This window comes from Vanacampus margaritifer, chromosome 2, assembly GCF_051991255.1.
Source record: "Vanacampus margaritifer isolate UIUO_Vmar chromosome 2, RoL_Vmar_1.0, whole genome shotgun sequence".
Taxonomy (NCBI): domain Eukaryota; kingdom Metazoa; phylum Chordata; class Actinopteri; order Syngnathiformes; family Syngnathidae; genus Vanacampus; species Vanacampus margaritifer.
Window position 1 is genome coordinate 38,836,439 of NC_135433.1, and position 15,314 is coordinate 38,851,752.

Sequence of the window (15,314 nt, forward strand, 5' to 3'; positions counted from 1 at the left end):
TAATGACCTAACCATTTGTATACGAGCAATCAAAAAGTCACATGCTCCTAATAAGTCCCCCTTGAATTGCCTCAACTGATTTAAGAGTTTTTGTCTACTACTAGGCAACTTTTTAACAAGCCTCACTGACATTGTTATCCTAAAAATGACACAGCAGCACATCAGCATGCCGGCGGGGAAAAATCGCCACATCGCGTTCAGTGTCGACAAGCCGCCAAACACGCTCGCCGCCACGCCCGCCTCATTACCGCAACGTCAAGACTTTCTGCAATAGGGGATCACCCGAGGGAGGGGGGTGCGGGGTTAGTCGAACCAGCGGCTCGTTGTTGTAAATGTTCCAGCTTTAGCAGCCAAAAGACGGCATCTGTAGGGGGTGAAAATATATATATTTTTTGAATGCGAGGGCAGACTGGCCGAGAGTCGGTAGCATGACCGAGCTGAACAGGCAATTAGTGAACATTTGTTTGTCAGTTCAAATCAACTTCATCTGTGCTCCATTTGCTATGGTGCTGGAAAAAAAAGCTGTTTATTATTATTGTCAAAGAATATACTGAAAGTAATTGCACAAGGAAATGTAGGATTTAAGGTTTTTGTTTTTCCTTTGATTGCCCACTGAGGATAGGTATTTATTATTATTATTATTATTATTATTATTATTGTAGTATAAAACAAGCAAAATCATTCCAACAAAGTCATAACGGTAAGATAATTATTTTTAAGTAATTTTACAAGAACCAACATTTTTATTGCAAATAATAAACAAATTTAGGAGGAAAAAAGTGTTGTGATTTTATAAGAACAAAATTTTAATCTTACCAATATTTTTAGGAAAATTTTCAAGTTAAAAGTAACCCCCAGAAGTATTCTTTTTATGATGATAAAAGCAGTAATTAAGTAGTAGTAGTATTAAAAATAATTATAATAATTGTAGAAAAAAAATGTAATTTTCGGAGAGTTATAATTTTACCCACAAAAATGTAATAAATTGTAGGAAGAAAAAGTACAAATTTTATGAGTAGGAAAAATTTAATTGAAGTACTAAACTAAGTAAATTGAAAAAAATTTTCCTCATTTTTGGAGGAAATTAAATAAGAATTAAAAAAGATTTGATTTTGCAGGGGGGAAAATTCAGATTTAAAAAAAAGGATATATATTTTAGAAGCAAAACAAAATTATAATCTTACAAGTGTAAAAGTGTTTGAGTTGGAATTTTCAGAGAAAAAAAAATAATTGTAGGAGAAAACAACATGATTATTATTAATTAATTATAATTCAGTAACACTTTATACAAATCTTACATAAACTCCAATCACCATGTGACTCACATATCAACTGACGAGGAAAATCAAAAGGTTGTACAAATCGTCATGAAACGAACTTTGGAATTCTGGTTAAGGAGACCATTTGTCCCGATTGACTGTATCGGTGTTGTAAAGTGCTTATTGACCCTCCCTTCAACGGAGTCACCTTGAATATGCCTGGTTTCGTTTGGGCCTCGTGTAGGGCAGCGATGGTGAAGCCGGCCCCAGAGGACAACAGGGAATGTTTGGCCAGAAAGGAGACGAAGGATCCAGAGGTTTCCCCGGTCTTCCGGGACCCATCGGCCTACAGGTTTGTCCTTTCACTAATCTTGTTGTTTTCGTAACCTTCTTGAGATGTACGTCCCGTCGTTTGTTTCCTGAGTACAAATGACTTCCTTCTAATGACATTTCATCTCATTTACATGACTGTGGGGGGAAAAAAACGGCATCATTTATTCATGAAGCCTCACTCCTGGTTAAATAATGTTTCTTTGCCCTCCTGTCTGCTCCTGCTTAGAATAGGCAAAGTTACACATCAATCAGCGCTAGCATAGCGTTTGGCATCTAGCCGAGCTGATGTTAATGCTGAAGTTGATTCTACACACCAGAATCACTTATCATGCACAGTAACAGTACAGGGATACCTACAACTGGATACCTAGCTCGTTGCTTGCACAAAAAGCTAACACAGCAGTCTACATTTTCACTCAGTGACAGAAGATTTTCCAAACCAATGTCCTTTGTTCACAAAAGGCTAGTAAATACTAGCTGAGAGTCCAATCAAGGCAAGGCAGATTTATTTATAGCTATAGCACATTTCGGTGACTTAAGGTGCTTCACACAAGCAAAAGCACAACACTTAAAAGCATTTACAAACAAAACAGCTCAAGCAAAGCAAAGAGACCCAAAGTAGCTTGCAAAAGCATCATCATCTCCAGCTATTGTAAACCTGAATACTGTACAAGGTGTTACAAAAAGCTGGTCAATGGAGTCTTACAAAACCAACTAATATGGGAACAAGAACAGGAAGTAGCAATGGCACCATTTGTTACATATTACACCTACAACTAAAAAGTGATAGTTTAGGGACAAATAAAAGTTGCAATTTGACCAAAATATATATAATTATAATTTGGGGATTAAAAATGTTGGGTGTAAATCCTGTTATGAACAAAAGTAAATATTTAAGGTTTTTTTTCTTCATCAAAAGAAGGTAACATTTGTAATTTTTCAACAAGTCCTCCAACAATAACAACCATATTGGTCATGTTACCATGCACTAAAATACGACCAAGTGTCACGTGTTGTAGTTTAGCGACCTCTATCGGCCATGTTAAATAGCGAAAAAATACCAAACTCAGACTCGAACCCGGGTCGTGTGGTCGGAAAACGAAACATTTATCTTACTGAGCTAACAGTCCAGTAATGATCTTAGTGTTCATTTTTAATGTTGACATGTATGTCAATTCCCCGTCACGGACTAATGGTTGGGGTTAGGATGAGGCTCTCAGTGAGGTACCGTTGTACAGCACACTTTACGTCCTTACATGGGACACTAATGGTTGAGATTAGGAAAAAGCACAGTGAGGTTGTAGTTACAAAACATGTAGTCAACACTAAAACAATCACCGGCCAAATAGCTCAGTCAGATAAAAACACTCGTCTTCCCACCAGTTTGACTCTCACTTTAGTATTTTTGCGCCATTTAACATGGCCGATAGAGGTCGCTAAACTAAAACACGTAACACTTGGTCGTAATTTGGCACCTTTTCAAAGCGACCTATGTGGTCATATTTATTGGAGGACTGTGTGGTTATTTTACAGAGGGGGATCAAAATCATTTTAAGAGCTAAAGAGAACAATTAAGTATTCTATGAGGGCAAAAAAAAAAGGTTTAATAGTATGAAGAAAAAAAGATTAATTTTGAGAGGGGGTGGGGGGAGTGTTACAAGTGTCAATGTATACATTTACCACCAAAATCATAATTATAAAGGGGGACAAAGTTATTTTCCCAAAATTAAAAGAGTGTCATTTTACAAAAACAGATATTGAAGTTTTGATTTTAGGGAATAAAGGTATTGAAGGTGGGGGTTAAAAAAATAAGTTTTAATTTTACAAGAAAAAAGTCATAGTTATTAGATTTTTTTTTAAGTTCTAATTTCACAAGAATAATAAATTATTAATATTATTATTACTATTTAACAGAAATAAAGCCGAATATAGATGAAGCAGCCTCACCTCCATCAAAAAGTAATCCAAAGGACATTTCTATAAAGAGAAACTCAGAGTTTAACATCTCAAAGTTAATTACCTCCATACTTGGCTCGCCCCCGCCGGCCAGCCGGCCAGTGGGGCCTAATAACGTCGTTATTCAGCGTAATTGACTTTTAATTGGGCCTCCCGCACTCCTCTGATCTCCCCTCTTTTAATTAAGAATGCCCTTCAGTAGATGTCCACTCGGAGCACAGTGCTAATGATTTTTTCACTGTGGGCAATGGATAAATAGATTGAAAGTTTTTTTTTCCTCTCCCATGTAGCTGAAAATGTGGTGCAGGATGTGCAGACGGTTGGATGTATCAATGATAGAGAAGCATTAGTAAACGCATATCGATTTGCTATGTGTGCCGAAGAGTGCATCTTTCTAATCCATTAGTGTGCGTATTTCACAAACACCGCCGTTATTTATTGGCCGGCACTGTGGGATGCGTTATTTATCTGTCCGTGCTCGCTTAGCTCAGGAATGAAGCCTCAAGCCGTTATGAATTAGCCTCTTACACCAGGAAATCAGCAATATGAAACAAAGCTGTATGTTGTTGTTGAACAGGATGGGATGGGTAGTATACAAGGTCGTCTGACAAACACCACCTCATGATGACGAACGTGCATTTTCAAACAAGATAATAGCAGTTTATTCAGTTAGAAATGTTAAATTCTTGGGATTTTTTTTTTTTATGCGTTTCAACATCACTTATCATTTTTATGTTGAAAAGTAGTGCAATAAAAATACAGATGTTTTCCCAAACATGATGAATATGTGTGATTAAAATATTGATCAAATGAATCATGATTATCATTTTAGCCATGATAATGCAGCTCAGTCATGCTCTAACAAATGACTCGCACCTCTTCCAGGGTTTGCCCGGACCTCCAGGCGAGAAGGGAGAGAACGGAGACGTTGGAGCCATGGTGAGTGTACTTTTGTTTTTTTAATATAATAATGTGATTTTTTTAAAGACATAATTCTTTATGCATGTCTTTTAACAGGGACCTCCTGGACCACCAGGCCCCCGTGGCCCTCAAGGACCAGGTGGTGCCAGTGTAAGCTTGTTTTCTGTTTGAAATTGAAATTCAGCACTTTTACTGGTATAACGGCCTTCACTGATAAATACGCTGTATCCACAGGGAGCTCAAGGCCCCCCCGGTGGTATTGGAGGACCAGGAGCTGTCGGTGAGAAGGTGAGGAGGTTTTTAATGTGCGCTTTGCTTGTGGTAGCTCATTTTTCTATCTTTTTTTTTTTCACGTTAAGACACAATTTGACTTTTTTAGGCTGCGAATGAGGCGGAGAGGTGATGCACCATCTTTGCTTAGATATTGACATGTTTTTTTTAAGGATTTTTTTGGGGGGTGATGCTTAAGGGGAGAAGGGAGTGCACAATCTTGGTTGGGATGTTGTGGAATTGGGTTGTGTATTCTAGTAGCTTTCACTTCTCACTTTGGTGGTGTGCATAACGATGAGTGGTACAACATCCATGTCAGGAAATTGAATTGGCGCATGGCCTAAAATGTTTGGGAAAGGCAACTTTTCAGTGTAAAATGATTGTGTATAGAAGTGATTGAAATTTTGGGGGTAGTGTGTGCAGTACAGTGTGTGCAGTGTGTACTCTTTGGTAAAATTTACAGTATCTAAATTTTGCCAAACTTGCTTTTCGCTCAATAGGGAGAAACTGGCGAGGCCGGCAACCCAGGATCATCCGGAGAGCCAGGTTCAGCAGTAAGTCATTTTCACACCCAATTTGAAATTCAATTCTGATGATGCAAATATTGTTTAAATTGACAGATTGACCCTGTGGTGTGTTTTGCCTTCAGGGGCTGCGAGGAGAGATTGGCGAGAAGGGAGACTCTGGACCGCCCGGAGCAGCGGGACCCGCCGGGGCTCGCGGACCCTCTGGAGATGACGGCCCCAAGGGTAACCCTGTATGTGCAACTACGCTCGACACCATGGCATAGAAAACTGTTTTTGTTAAGTTAAAATGTTGAGTCATTTTCTCACTCTCTCTGCAGGGCCCTGTTGGTTTTCCAGGAGACCCCGGACCTCCTGGTGAGCCCGGTGCTGCTGTAAGTATTACATATTATTAATCATTTCTAATTGTTCCCTATTATTCTATGTGGTGGTGTTTGCTAATTGCACCAACGTCATCATGGCCCATTATTGTATGGCATCCTTTTTGTGTGGCAACAAATTTGCATTGATTTGAATGTTTGGAAAATCTCTCATTTAGGGCCTTGACGGTTTAAATGGTGACAAGGGAGATGATGGAGAGGCCGGTCAACCGGTACGTTGTTACAAATCTGAAGATAAACGGTCAAAAGCAAGTATTGCATCCCGATATATTACAATTTTTTTGTCACCCCTCCATTTAGGGACCTCCAGGTCCTTCTGGTGAGGCTGGAGTACCAGGACCTCCTGGCAAACGGGTGAGTAGACAGTTTTAAAAATGGGGGATTTAGATTAGGAATGTGTACCATTTTTAATATATGGTATTTAATATATTTTAAATTCATTAATTAATTACGTCATTCATTTTTTATTTATAATAAGTTGTTTTTGAAAGATTAAAAATGCCTTTTGATAGATAGTAAGTAATAATAATAATAATAATAAGACTTTTTATATATTTATTGCATCTAAAAAGTAAATCTGTTAAGTGCTTTTTAATGGACAACAACAACATGCCAAATATTCACTTTGCCGGTATTGTTATGGGTTGTATATTTCATTATTTATAATATTGCTTATTAGGAGCTCTATGCAATGAAAATATACCGAATGTGCCATCCTAAGACCATCCCAACGTTATTCATATTTTAATTCAGTATATAGTGCGTGGAAATACAAATAATTTAACTTAATGTATATTTGTATTTATTCTATTAATATCCTTCTTCTTTTTTTATGTTTATAATATAGTATGGCAAATATTTGTCATAGTTGGAGATACATGCCACAACATTCATAATTAAATACATACTTAGGGTTATTTTTCCGTTATGTTATGTATATGTTACTGTTATAAATATTTATTATAGTGGATCTCCAATATTCGTGGAGTAGAGCCCAATTATGATTTCACTGAAAAATATATATAATTTTTTTAACCCAAAAATATTGAATAAGGTGGGATTTAGCACCAATAAGCTTTTTCCATGTAACATATATAATTTTAGAAACATCAGCATAATACAATACAATAATAGTTTTTAGAATCAACTCCTCATGGTGCACGACGAAGCACGTGGATGTGCATCGTCATAAGCAAACATACAAGCTGGGGTACACACACACTCACACACACAGACATTTGATGACGGCCCTAATAGCACATGACAACACCAGTGTGCTGGTGACCTCATGACCTGAGGCTGTTTGGACAGCTTTTAGCTTTTAGCGTGTTTCGAACATAATGGAAAGTATCTTCAAGGTCAACACTTGGACGGGCGACCATTGAATGAAATGATAGCGGCATCAATAATTGTGTGTGTGTTTGTCCCCCTGTAGGGACCCAATGGACGAGCGGGACAGGAAGGACGACAAGGAGAGAAGGGATCCAAGGTAAAATGTGGATTTAAACAGAACAAAATAACAGCATGTTAATATTTTATCATTTCCTGTTAGAAATAACACCTGACAACTTGAACTCTCTCTCTACTCAGATCTTGCTATGTGTTAGCATACCAAATGTTAGCATTTGATCAGTTCTCACAACTTGGATGCAATAATCTTTCATACCTGAATTGAGTCAAAAAAATAACCTTTTAGTCATAACAACCTGTTTTGCCCCACAGGGAGAAGCCGGGGCTGAAGGACCTCCTGGAAAGACCGGTCCTGTGGGAGCCCAGGGACCCTCTGGAAAGCCTGGTGCTGAGGGTCTTCGAGGAATCCCTGGCCCTGTCGTGAGTCTTCAGTTTTGTTTTTTGATAGATGAGTCGAGATGAGGATTAAACTATTAATGTTTCCAGCACCTGAAGCATTTGCTAGCGCACATGCTAAGCTATATCCGGTTTTGTTTCATCTCAGGGTGAGCAAGGACTTCCTGGTGCCTCTGGAAAAGATGGACCTCCTGGACCTCTTGTAAGTTTTGCAATATGGGTCAATGCAGGGTTTTTCCACTGTCATTTACACTCAACATCCTGACTGTCTGCAGGGACCACCCGGACTTCCTGGTATGAAAGGCGACTCCGGATTCAAAGGAGAGAAGGTAATGCTTATTAGCACTAATCGCAAATAATACCTGACAACAAGGTGTGATTTAAAATCACTATTGGTCAACCGTAGCAGTTTTTCTACTTGAGTTGCTATTGTTCAACATGTTAACTTACCCACTGTGAGCATGTTAGCATCATAGCAGTGCATCTATCCAGTGAGAAACAAATTAACATTATGCCGGTTGTCGGCATATATTTTTTCTGCTGATAACCTCACGTATTGTATGGAATAATTTCATTTTATTCAGTAAATTTGTGTCAATTCCTTCACGGGCAGGGTCACCCCGGTCTCATCGGTCTCATCGGACCCCCTGGAGAGTCTGGAGAGAAGGGAGATAGAGGTCTTCCCGGACCACAAGGTTCCACTGGTGGCAAGGGTGAATCTGTAAGTTCATATTAGATTGACTTCTTTAAAAAAAAAAAAAACATCATCACATCCTAATGTATGTTTTTTTCTTCCCATAGGGTATTTTGGGTCCCCATGGACCTCTAGGTCCTCCTGGTCCTCCTGGTATTCCTGTAAGTTACACTTTTTGCATATGTTTTTTCCACATTTTGTACCTTTATGTTCACCCATCTCAATTTCTGTATTTTCTTACCAGGGAGCTTATGGACAAAAAGGCTCCAAGGGAGCATTTGTAAGTTGTGTTTTTAACAATCAGTCATCCGTCATTCTTGGTAATGGGTTCTTTTTAACATGTCTTTTTTTGCCTTCAGGGTTCAGCAGGTCAGAAAGGAGACCCCGGATTGATGGGACCCCCTGGACCCCCTGTAAGTTACTCCAATTTTAGTGTGCTACAAAAACATTTAGAGAAGTCACAATAATATGTTCTATGCAGCCCTCTAGTCTAAATACGGTATTCTGGTTCATATTATGTTAGTGGAATACGAGTTAAGCGGCAAAACCCAGACATTTTTATCAATATCAGTTGGAGGCCATTTTACCACTTGCTGTCGACTGAAAATGGCATCACAGTTGCTCATGTCTCAGGTAACAACCAATCACAGCTCAGCTTCAGAAAACAGGTGAGCTGTGCTTGGTCGTTGCCTGAGCCTTGAGCAACTGAGATGTCATCTTCAGTCGACAGCAATTGGCAAAATGGCCGCCCCCTGAGATGGATAAAAACAACTGGATTTTGAACATAACTCATATTCCACAAATGTAATATTAATCAGAATGTCATGTTTAGACTAGCGAGGTCAAATATAACAGATAATTGTCAAGAAAAAATTCAGGTTGACTTCCAGTTTAAACTAACCAGCTAGCACAAGAAGCTAGCAAAGCAGTCTACATCTTCACTCAGTGCGCCTTTAAATCCAAACTTAAAAGTTGGTCAGAACCTGCCACACTCCTATCACGCCTAAGAATTTGATGGTTTCTCATCACAATAGCATCTGGCAACAAGGCAAGATGTAAAATCCTTTCAGCACTATTCTCTTCACAGGTTGTTGATGTAGCATCCCTAGCATTAGCATGCAAGCATTTGATCAGTTTTCACAATGTCACCTTATTCGCTCCAGTTTAGTTAAACTTTCCTCTTGTGCTCCGCAGGGCCCGGCAGGTGACATCATCCAGTCGCTGCCCATCCAGCATGTGTCGAGAAAGAACAAGCGGCACGCCGAGGAGCAAGCGGACGAGGCGGCGGATGATTACAGCGTCGACGGCCTGGCCATGGAGGACGTTTTCGGCTCCCTCCACAACCTCAAGCAGGATATCGAGCGCATGAAGTTCCCTCTGGGCACCGCCGACAACCCTGCCCGCACCTGCAATGACCTGCGCCTCAGCCAACCTGACTTCCCAGATGGTAGGCGGGGTAGAAGTGCCCGTTAGCTTAGCATTAGCAGCGCAAACAGTTTTTACCCAGGCTGTGTTTTAAATCACTTTTTATCCACCACTACAGCTGAACGATATTTGAAAAAGATGCAATATGGGTGTTGAATATTGTAATGAGATATTATTGTAGGAAATGATTGAATAATTCTGAACAAACTCATTTGGGCCGCTTGTATCCGGGATCTTGTTCTTTCGGTCATGACCCACAGCTCGTGACCATAGGTGTGAGGGTAGGAACGTAGATCGACCGGTAAATCGAGAGCTTTGCCTTTCGGCTCAGCTCCTTCTTTACCACAACGGACCGATACAGAGTCCGCATCACTGCAGACACTGCACTGATCCGCCTGCCGATCTCCGGGGCAGGATCTCATCCCCGACCTGGAGAGGCCACCATGGTGTCAGATTTGGAGGTGCTGAGTTTCACATTAACCGCTTCACACTCGGCTGCGAACCGCTCCAGCGAGAGTTGGAGATCACAGCTTGAAGAAGCCAATAGCACCTCATCATCTGCAAAAAGCAAAGATGCAATGTTGAGGCCACCAAACCGGACCGACTCAACGCCTACAAATTCTTTCCATAAAAGTTATGAACAGAATCGGTGACAAAGGGCAACCTTGGTGGAGTCCAACCGGCAATGCGGACCAAACTCTGACATCGGTCGTACAGGGACCGACGAGCCCGTATCAGGGGGCTCGGTAACCCGTACTCCCGAAGCACCCAAACAGGACTCCCCGAGGGACACGGTCAAACGGTCAAACGCCTTCTCCAAGTCGACAAAGCACATGTGGACTGGTTGGGCGAACTCCCATGCACCCTCAAGGATCCTGCCAAGGGTGTAGAGCTGGTCCACGGTTCCACGGCCGGGACGAAAACCACACTGCTCCTCCTGAATCCGAGATTCGACTTCCCGACGGACCTTCCTCTCCAGCACCCCTGAATAGACCTTAGACTCCAGCACACCTTCCAAGGGCTCCTGAAAGACTGGGTACTCTGAGCTGCTGTTCGGTGCATAAGCACAAACAACAGTCAGCTACCGTCCCACCTCCCAAAGGTGGAGGGAGGCGACCCTCTCGTTCACCAGAGTAAACCCCAACGTACAGGCGCCTAGCCGGGGGGCAATAAGTATGCCCACACCTGCTCTGCACCTCTCACCGTGGGCAACTCTAGAGTGGAAGAGAATCCAGCCCCTCTTGAGAGGATTGGTACCAGAACCCAAGCTGTGTGTGGAGGCGAGTCCGACTATATCTAGTCGGGACTTCTCAGCCTCGCACACCAGCTCAGGCTCCTTTCCTGCCAGAGAGGTGACATTCCATGTCCCCAGAGCTAGCTTCAGTAGCCGTGGGTCGGACCGCCAAGGCCCCCGCCTTTGGCTGCCACCCAGCTCACTGCGCACCCAACCCCTTTGGTCCCTCTCACAGGTGGTGAACCCATGGGAAGGGGGACCCACAATGCCTTTTCGGGATGTGCCCGGCCGGGCCCTATGGGTATAGGTCCGGCCACCAGACGCTCACCTCCAGGCCTGGCTCCAGAGGATGGGCCCCGGTAACCCGCGTCCGGGCAAGGGAAACCACAATACAAAATTTACATTCATCATAGGGGTCTTTTGAGCCATGCTTTGTCTGGTCCCTCACCTAGGACCTGTTTGCCATGGGTGACCCTACCAGGGGCATGAAGCCCCAGACAACATAGCTCCTAGGCTCATTGGGACTCGCAAACCCCTCCACCACGATAAGGTGATGACTCACAGAGGAGTCAGTTTCCTCCGCAGGGTATCCGGGCTCTCCCTTAGAGATAGGGTGAGAAGCTCGATCTTCCGGAAGGTACTCAGTGTCAAGCCGCTACTCTTCTGCGTTGAGAGGAACCAGTTGAGGTGGCTCGGACATCTGGTTCAGATGCCTCCTGGACGCCTCCCTGGAGAGGTGTTCCGGGCATGTTTCTCGGCTGGTCTGGGAACACCTTGGGATCCCGTCGGAAGAGCTGGTTGAAATCTGGGCTTCCTTGCTAAAGCTGCTGCCCCCGCGACCGGACCCCGGATAAGCGATGGATGGATGGATGGATGGAATTCCGAACAAAAAAAATGATGATGGTCTTGCTTCGTCAGGCGAATACTGGATCGATCCAAACCAGGGCTGCATAGGAGACGCCATCAAAGTGTTCTGCAACTTCACGGCAGGCGGCGAAACGTGTATCAACCCAGACAAGAAGTCCTCGGGGGTGAGTGTTGGGACGAAAAAGAATGCAATGCAAAGACGCCGAAGTAAGCATAGTGACGTGTTCTTGTTCTCCTCTGCAGGTCAGAATATCCAACTGGCCCAAGGAGACGCCCGGTTCCTGGTTCAGTGAATTCAAACGTGGAAAGATCGTAAGTAAAACCGGCAGCGTTTTAACATTTGATCAATATATTAGCATTGTACGGCATTAACGTCCCCTTTCTCGCCGACGCGCAGCTGAGCTACGTAGACGTGGCCGAGAACAGCATCAACGCGGTGCAGATGACCTTCCTCAAGCTGCTCAGCTCATCGGCGCACCAGAACTTCTCGTACGTGTGTCATCAGTCGGCGGCGTGGTACGACGCCAAGGCCGACAGCTACGACAAGGCGTTGCGCTTCCTCGGCTCCAACGATGAGGAGATGTCGTACGACAACAGCCCCTTCATCAAGCCGCTCATCGACGGATGCGCCGTAAGTGCTCACCTACCTTAACCTTCTAACTTTGTTTGAAACGTTGACCCTTGTTTGAACTAACTTCAACCCTTACTCCAAACTTGTAACCTTACTTTGAAAACCCAAACCCGATTTGAAACCGTGATTCTAAACCCTAACGTGGATCTTATCTTATCTTAACTTGAAACTAACCTTAATTTCCTTGGTTTGAAAGCCAAACAAACACTTACTCAGACTTGAAACATAAATTTAAGACAAACTGCGGTCCTCGAGGGCCAGAATCCTGCAGGTTTTAGAGTTTTCCCTACTCGAACTGCAGATGATTCCAATTAACAGGATCATTATCAGGTTTATGCAAAGCTTGCTGATGAGCTGATCATGAATCAGCTGTGTTGAAGAAGGGAAATATCCAAAACCTGAAGGACTCCGGCTCTCAAGGACCGGATCTCTCCACTCCTGCCTTAACCTATTCCAAAATTTAACCCGAACTTTAAAACCTACTTTGAAAGTCCTTAACCCTTACCCCAATCCCTTCAGACCCGCGTTTTTTATGCTAGGCTTTTTCTTTTTTTCTTTTTTCTTATTTCTTTTTTTTTTACTGATTTTGACTCCTTTGCCACATAAGAATAACATGGAAAATAATATTTGGGTTCGCGCATGTCTTTATTTGATATAGTGGCCACCAGAATACAGTAGTATGGCTGTAATGTGCTGTGAACTTACCAGGCTTATATGTAACATTTTTAGCATGAACATTATGCAAATCAACTTGTGATTGTTATTGGTTAGCTGGGATCCAATCATGAACCAGAAGTGTTGACATCATCCAAATTATGCGTTTTATTAGTTTAGACACACAAATATGTCATGTCTACTGCAATCATCTATGGGTCTGAAAGGGTTAAAATCCTCATGCGGATTTTAAAACCTTGTTTTGAAGTCATAATTTAGAACTCAAGATTCTCAAATTAAGTAACTTGAGAATCTTATTACAAACCTAATTTGAAACTCTAGCACAAATGTGTGAATTTAATTTCACAACCCTAATTTTATATAATAATAATACACTTTTTTTTTGGAACTCTAACACATATTTGGGAAATTCATTTCAAAACCCAATATCAAGCAAAAACATTTGTTTGCAACCCTAACCTAGGCTAGAAACTCTAACTAAGGCTTAATGCCCTATTTCGAAACTCTAACCCATTTGAAACACTTGTTTAAAACTCTAACTCAGTGTTTAAACCCTAATTTTAAACTTTAACTTGAAACTCTAAACCTGATTTGAAACCCTAGCTCAGGCTAGAAATCTTAATTTCAAACGTTTTGCTTCAAACATTAATCCTAATGGGAGAGTCTAATTTCAAAACCTAATTTAAAACCCTAACACATTTTGGAATTTTATTTCAAAATCCTATTTTTTAAACAATAACCCTAACCCTGGTTTAAAAACTCTAACTCAGTATTTTTTAAACCCTAACTTGAACTTGAAACCCAAATGTGAAAATCTAATTTCAAACCCTAACCCTCTAACGCCGACGTGTGTTGTGAGCAGTCTAAGCAGGGCTACTCCAAGACAGTTTTGGAGATCAACACCCCTCGCATCGACCAGCTGCCCATCCTCGACGTCATGCTCAACGACTTCGGCGACTCCAACCAGAGGTTCGGCTTTGAGGTCGGCCCCGTCTGCTTCCTCGGCTAGACGCCCCCTCTGCCCTCCCCGGAAACCCCTCCCGACCCCCGCCTCACACCTTAAGCCCCCCCGCCCCCCTGCCCTCCACCACCCCCCCAACCGCCGGACAGGGTCGGAAGGCGCGAAGCCAGGAAGAAAGAAAGTGGGGAGTGTGGTGGCAACCCCCTGTGGGTTCGTAACCACGTGACTGAGAAGCAAGTCAGGAGCGGGACGAGAGAGAAAAAAGGACTTTTAATGCCGTGGCGGGCGGACGTGCTCGACCACAGACGTGCGTTCGCGCAAAACACTCAAGGTGCTAAACAAATTGCTTTTTGATGAAACTGTAATTATTATAATAATTATTATTATTTTGTACAATATTGTGCCTTTCTGAATCCACCACCCTTAAGAGACTTTGCATGTGTCCCAGCTCGTATTTTTTTTGTTTTCTGTTAAAATGTTAAGAAAATATACAACCAGGACGTACAGCACGTTTGACCAAATTTGTAAGTATCAAAATGTTTGTAAATAAAAATGCCTTTTATGACAACAAGCAAAAGTGCAAAACAAAAGACATTTTAGTATTTTTTTAATGACTTAATGGGAAGTCGAGCCATAATAAAAAGTAATATAAATATTGTCCTAAAGTTCTTATCCTTTATACCTCAAATAAACATCGGCCATATTTGTCTGTTCTAGAATACATGGTTGTTGTTGTTTTTTTGCAATAAGAAATTTTCTTACCTGTCAATTTACCAACAAAAAAGCCTTGTTGACTTTTGTGTGCCTTTTAGAAAAATTATTAAAACTGGATTCTGAAAATGGATGTGTCAATATTAGTCAGTTTTTCACAGAGGATAGAGAATATATGCCTGTGTGTATTTTGATCTTGTCTGTCTACATGTGATGCTCCACTGTTTGTGTTCAAATAGCCATTATTAAAGCACCCCAATTTTGCATTGCAATGTGTTAGCATTCAGCCAATTTTTGGTAAAAAAAATAAAAGAAAATTATATCATATTGTAATTTATAAAAAAATATAAAGTAATAACATAATTAAATTAAATGTAAAAATAATAATAATAATAATTAGTTTGTGCATCATGATTTAATACTGCATCCCAAGCCCAAAAAAGTTGGTCAATTTTGCATATTTGTTCATTTTTATTTTACTTTATTTATTTATTTTTACCAAATAGCCATCCCACCAAAACATACCATTTTCCACCAAACTCTTCCCATCCCACCTCAAATTATTTTGAAAATGTTCCTTCCCTTACCAAATGTTTCCATTCACCCATCAAGTTTTTCAAATAATTATTGCAGAATTTCACCATAAACTAAAAAAAATTATGCTCCA

At 41.5% G+C, this 15,314-nt stretch overlaps 1 protein-coding gene across 1 annotated transcript in view; it reads left to right on the plus strand.

Moving 5' to 3' along the window:
- col11a1b (collagen, type XI, alpha 1b) overlaps nt 1-14,919 on the plus strand; it is an 83,798-nt gene extending 68,879 nt beyond the window's left edge. The window contains exons 46-67 of the mRNA XM_077557308.1: nt 1,504-1,611; nt 4,434-4,487; nt 4,566-4,619; nt 4,704-4,757; nt 5,240-5,293; nt 5,389-5,496; nt 5,584-5,637; nt 5,802-5,855; nt 5,944-5,997; nt 7,079-7,132; nt 7,366-7,473; nt 7,598-7,651; nt 7,725-7,778; nt 8,063-8,170; nt 8,251-8,304; nt 8,388-8,423; nt 8,503-8,556; nt 9,338-9,590; nt 11,721-11,833; nt 11,913-11,981; nt 12,067-12,300; nt 13,838-14,919. Coding sequence (XP_077413434.1) covers nt 1,504-1,611; nt 4,434-4,487; nt 4,566-4,619; nt 4,704-4,757; nt 5,240-5,293; nt 5,389-5,496; nt 5,584-5,637; nt 5,802-5,855; nt 5,944-5,997; nt 7,079-7,132; nt 7,366-7,473; nt 7,598-7,651; nt 7,725-7,778; nt 8,063-8,170; nt 8,251-8,304; nt 8,388-8,423; nt 8,503-8,556; nt 9,338-9,590; nt 11,721-11,833; nt 11,913-11,981; nt 12,067-12,300; nt 13,838-13,984 — 1,932 coding nt within the window. The 3' untranslated portion in view covers nt 13,985-14,919. The remainder of the gene's footprint in view (nt 1-1,503; nt 1,612-4,433; nt 4,488-4,565; nt 4,620-4,703; nt 4,758-5,239; nt 5,294-5,388; nt 5,497-5,583; nt 5,638-5,801; nt 5,856-5,943; nt 5,998-7,078; nt 7,133-7,365; nt 7,474-7,597; nt 7,652-7,724; nt 7,779-8,062; nt 8,171-8,250; nt 8,305-8,387; nt 8,424-8,502; nt 8,557-9,337; nt 9,591-11,720; nt 11,834-11,912; nt 11,982-12,066; nt 12,301-13,837) is intronic.
- Nucleotides 14,920-15,314: the final 395 nt, after the last annotated feature.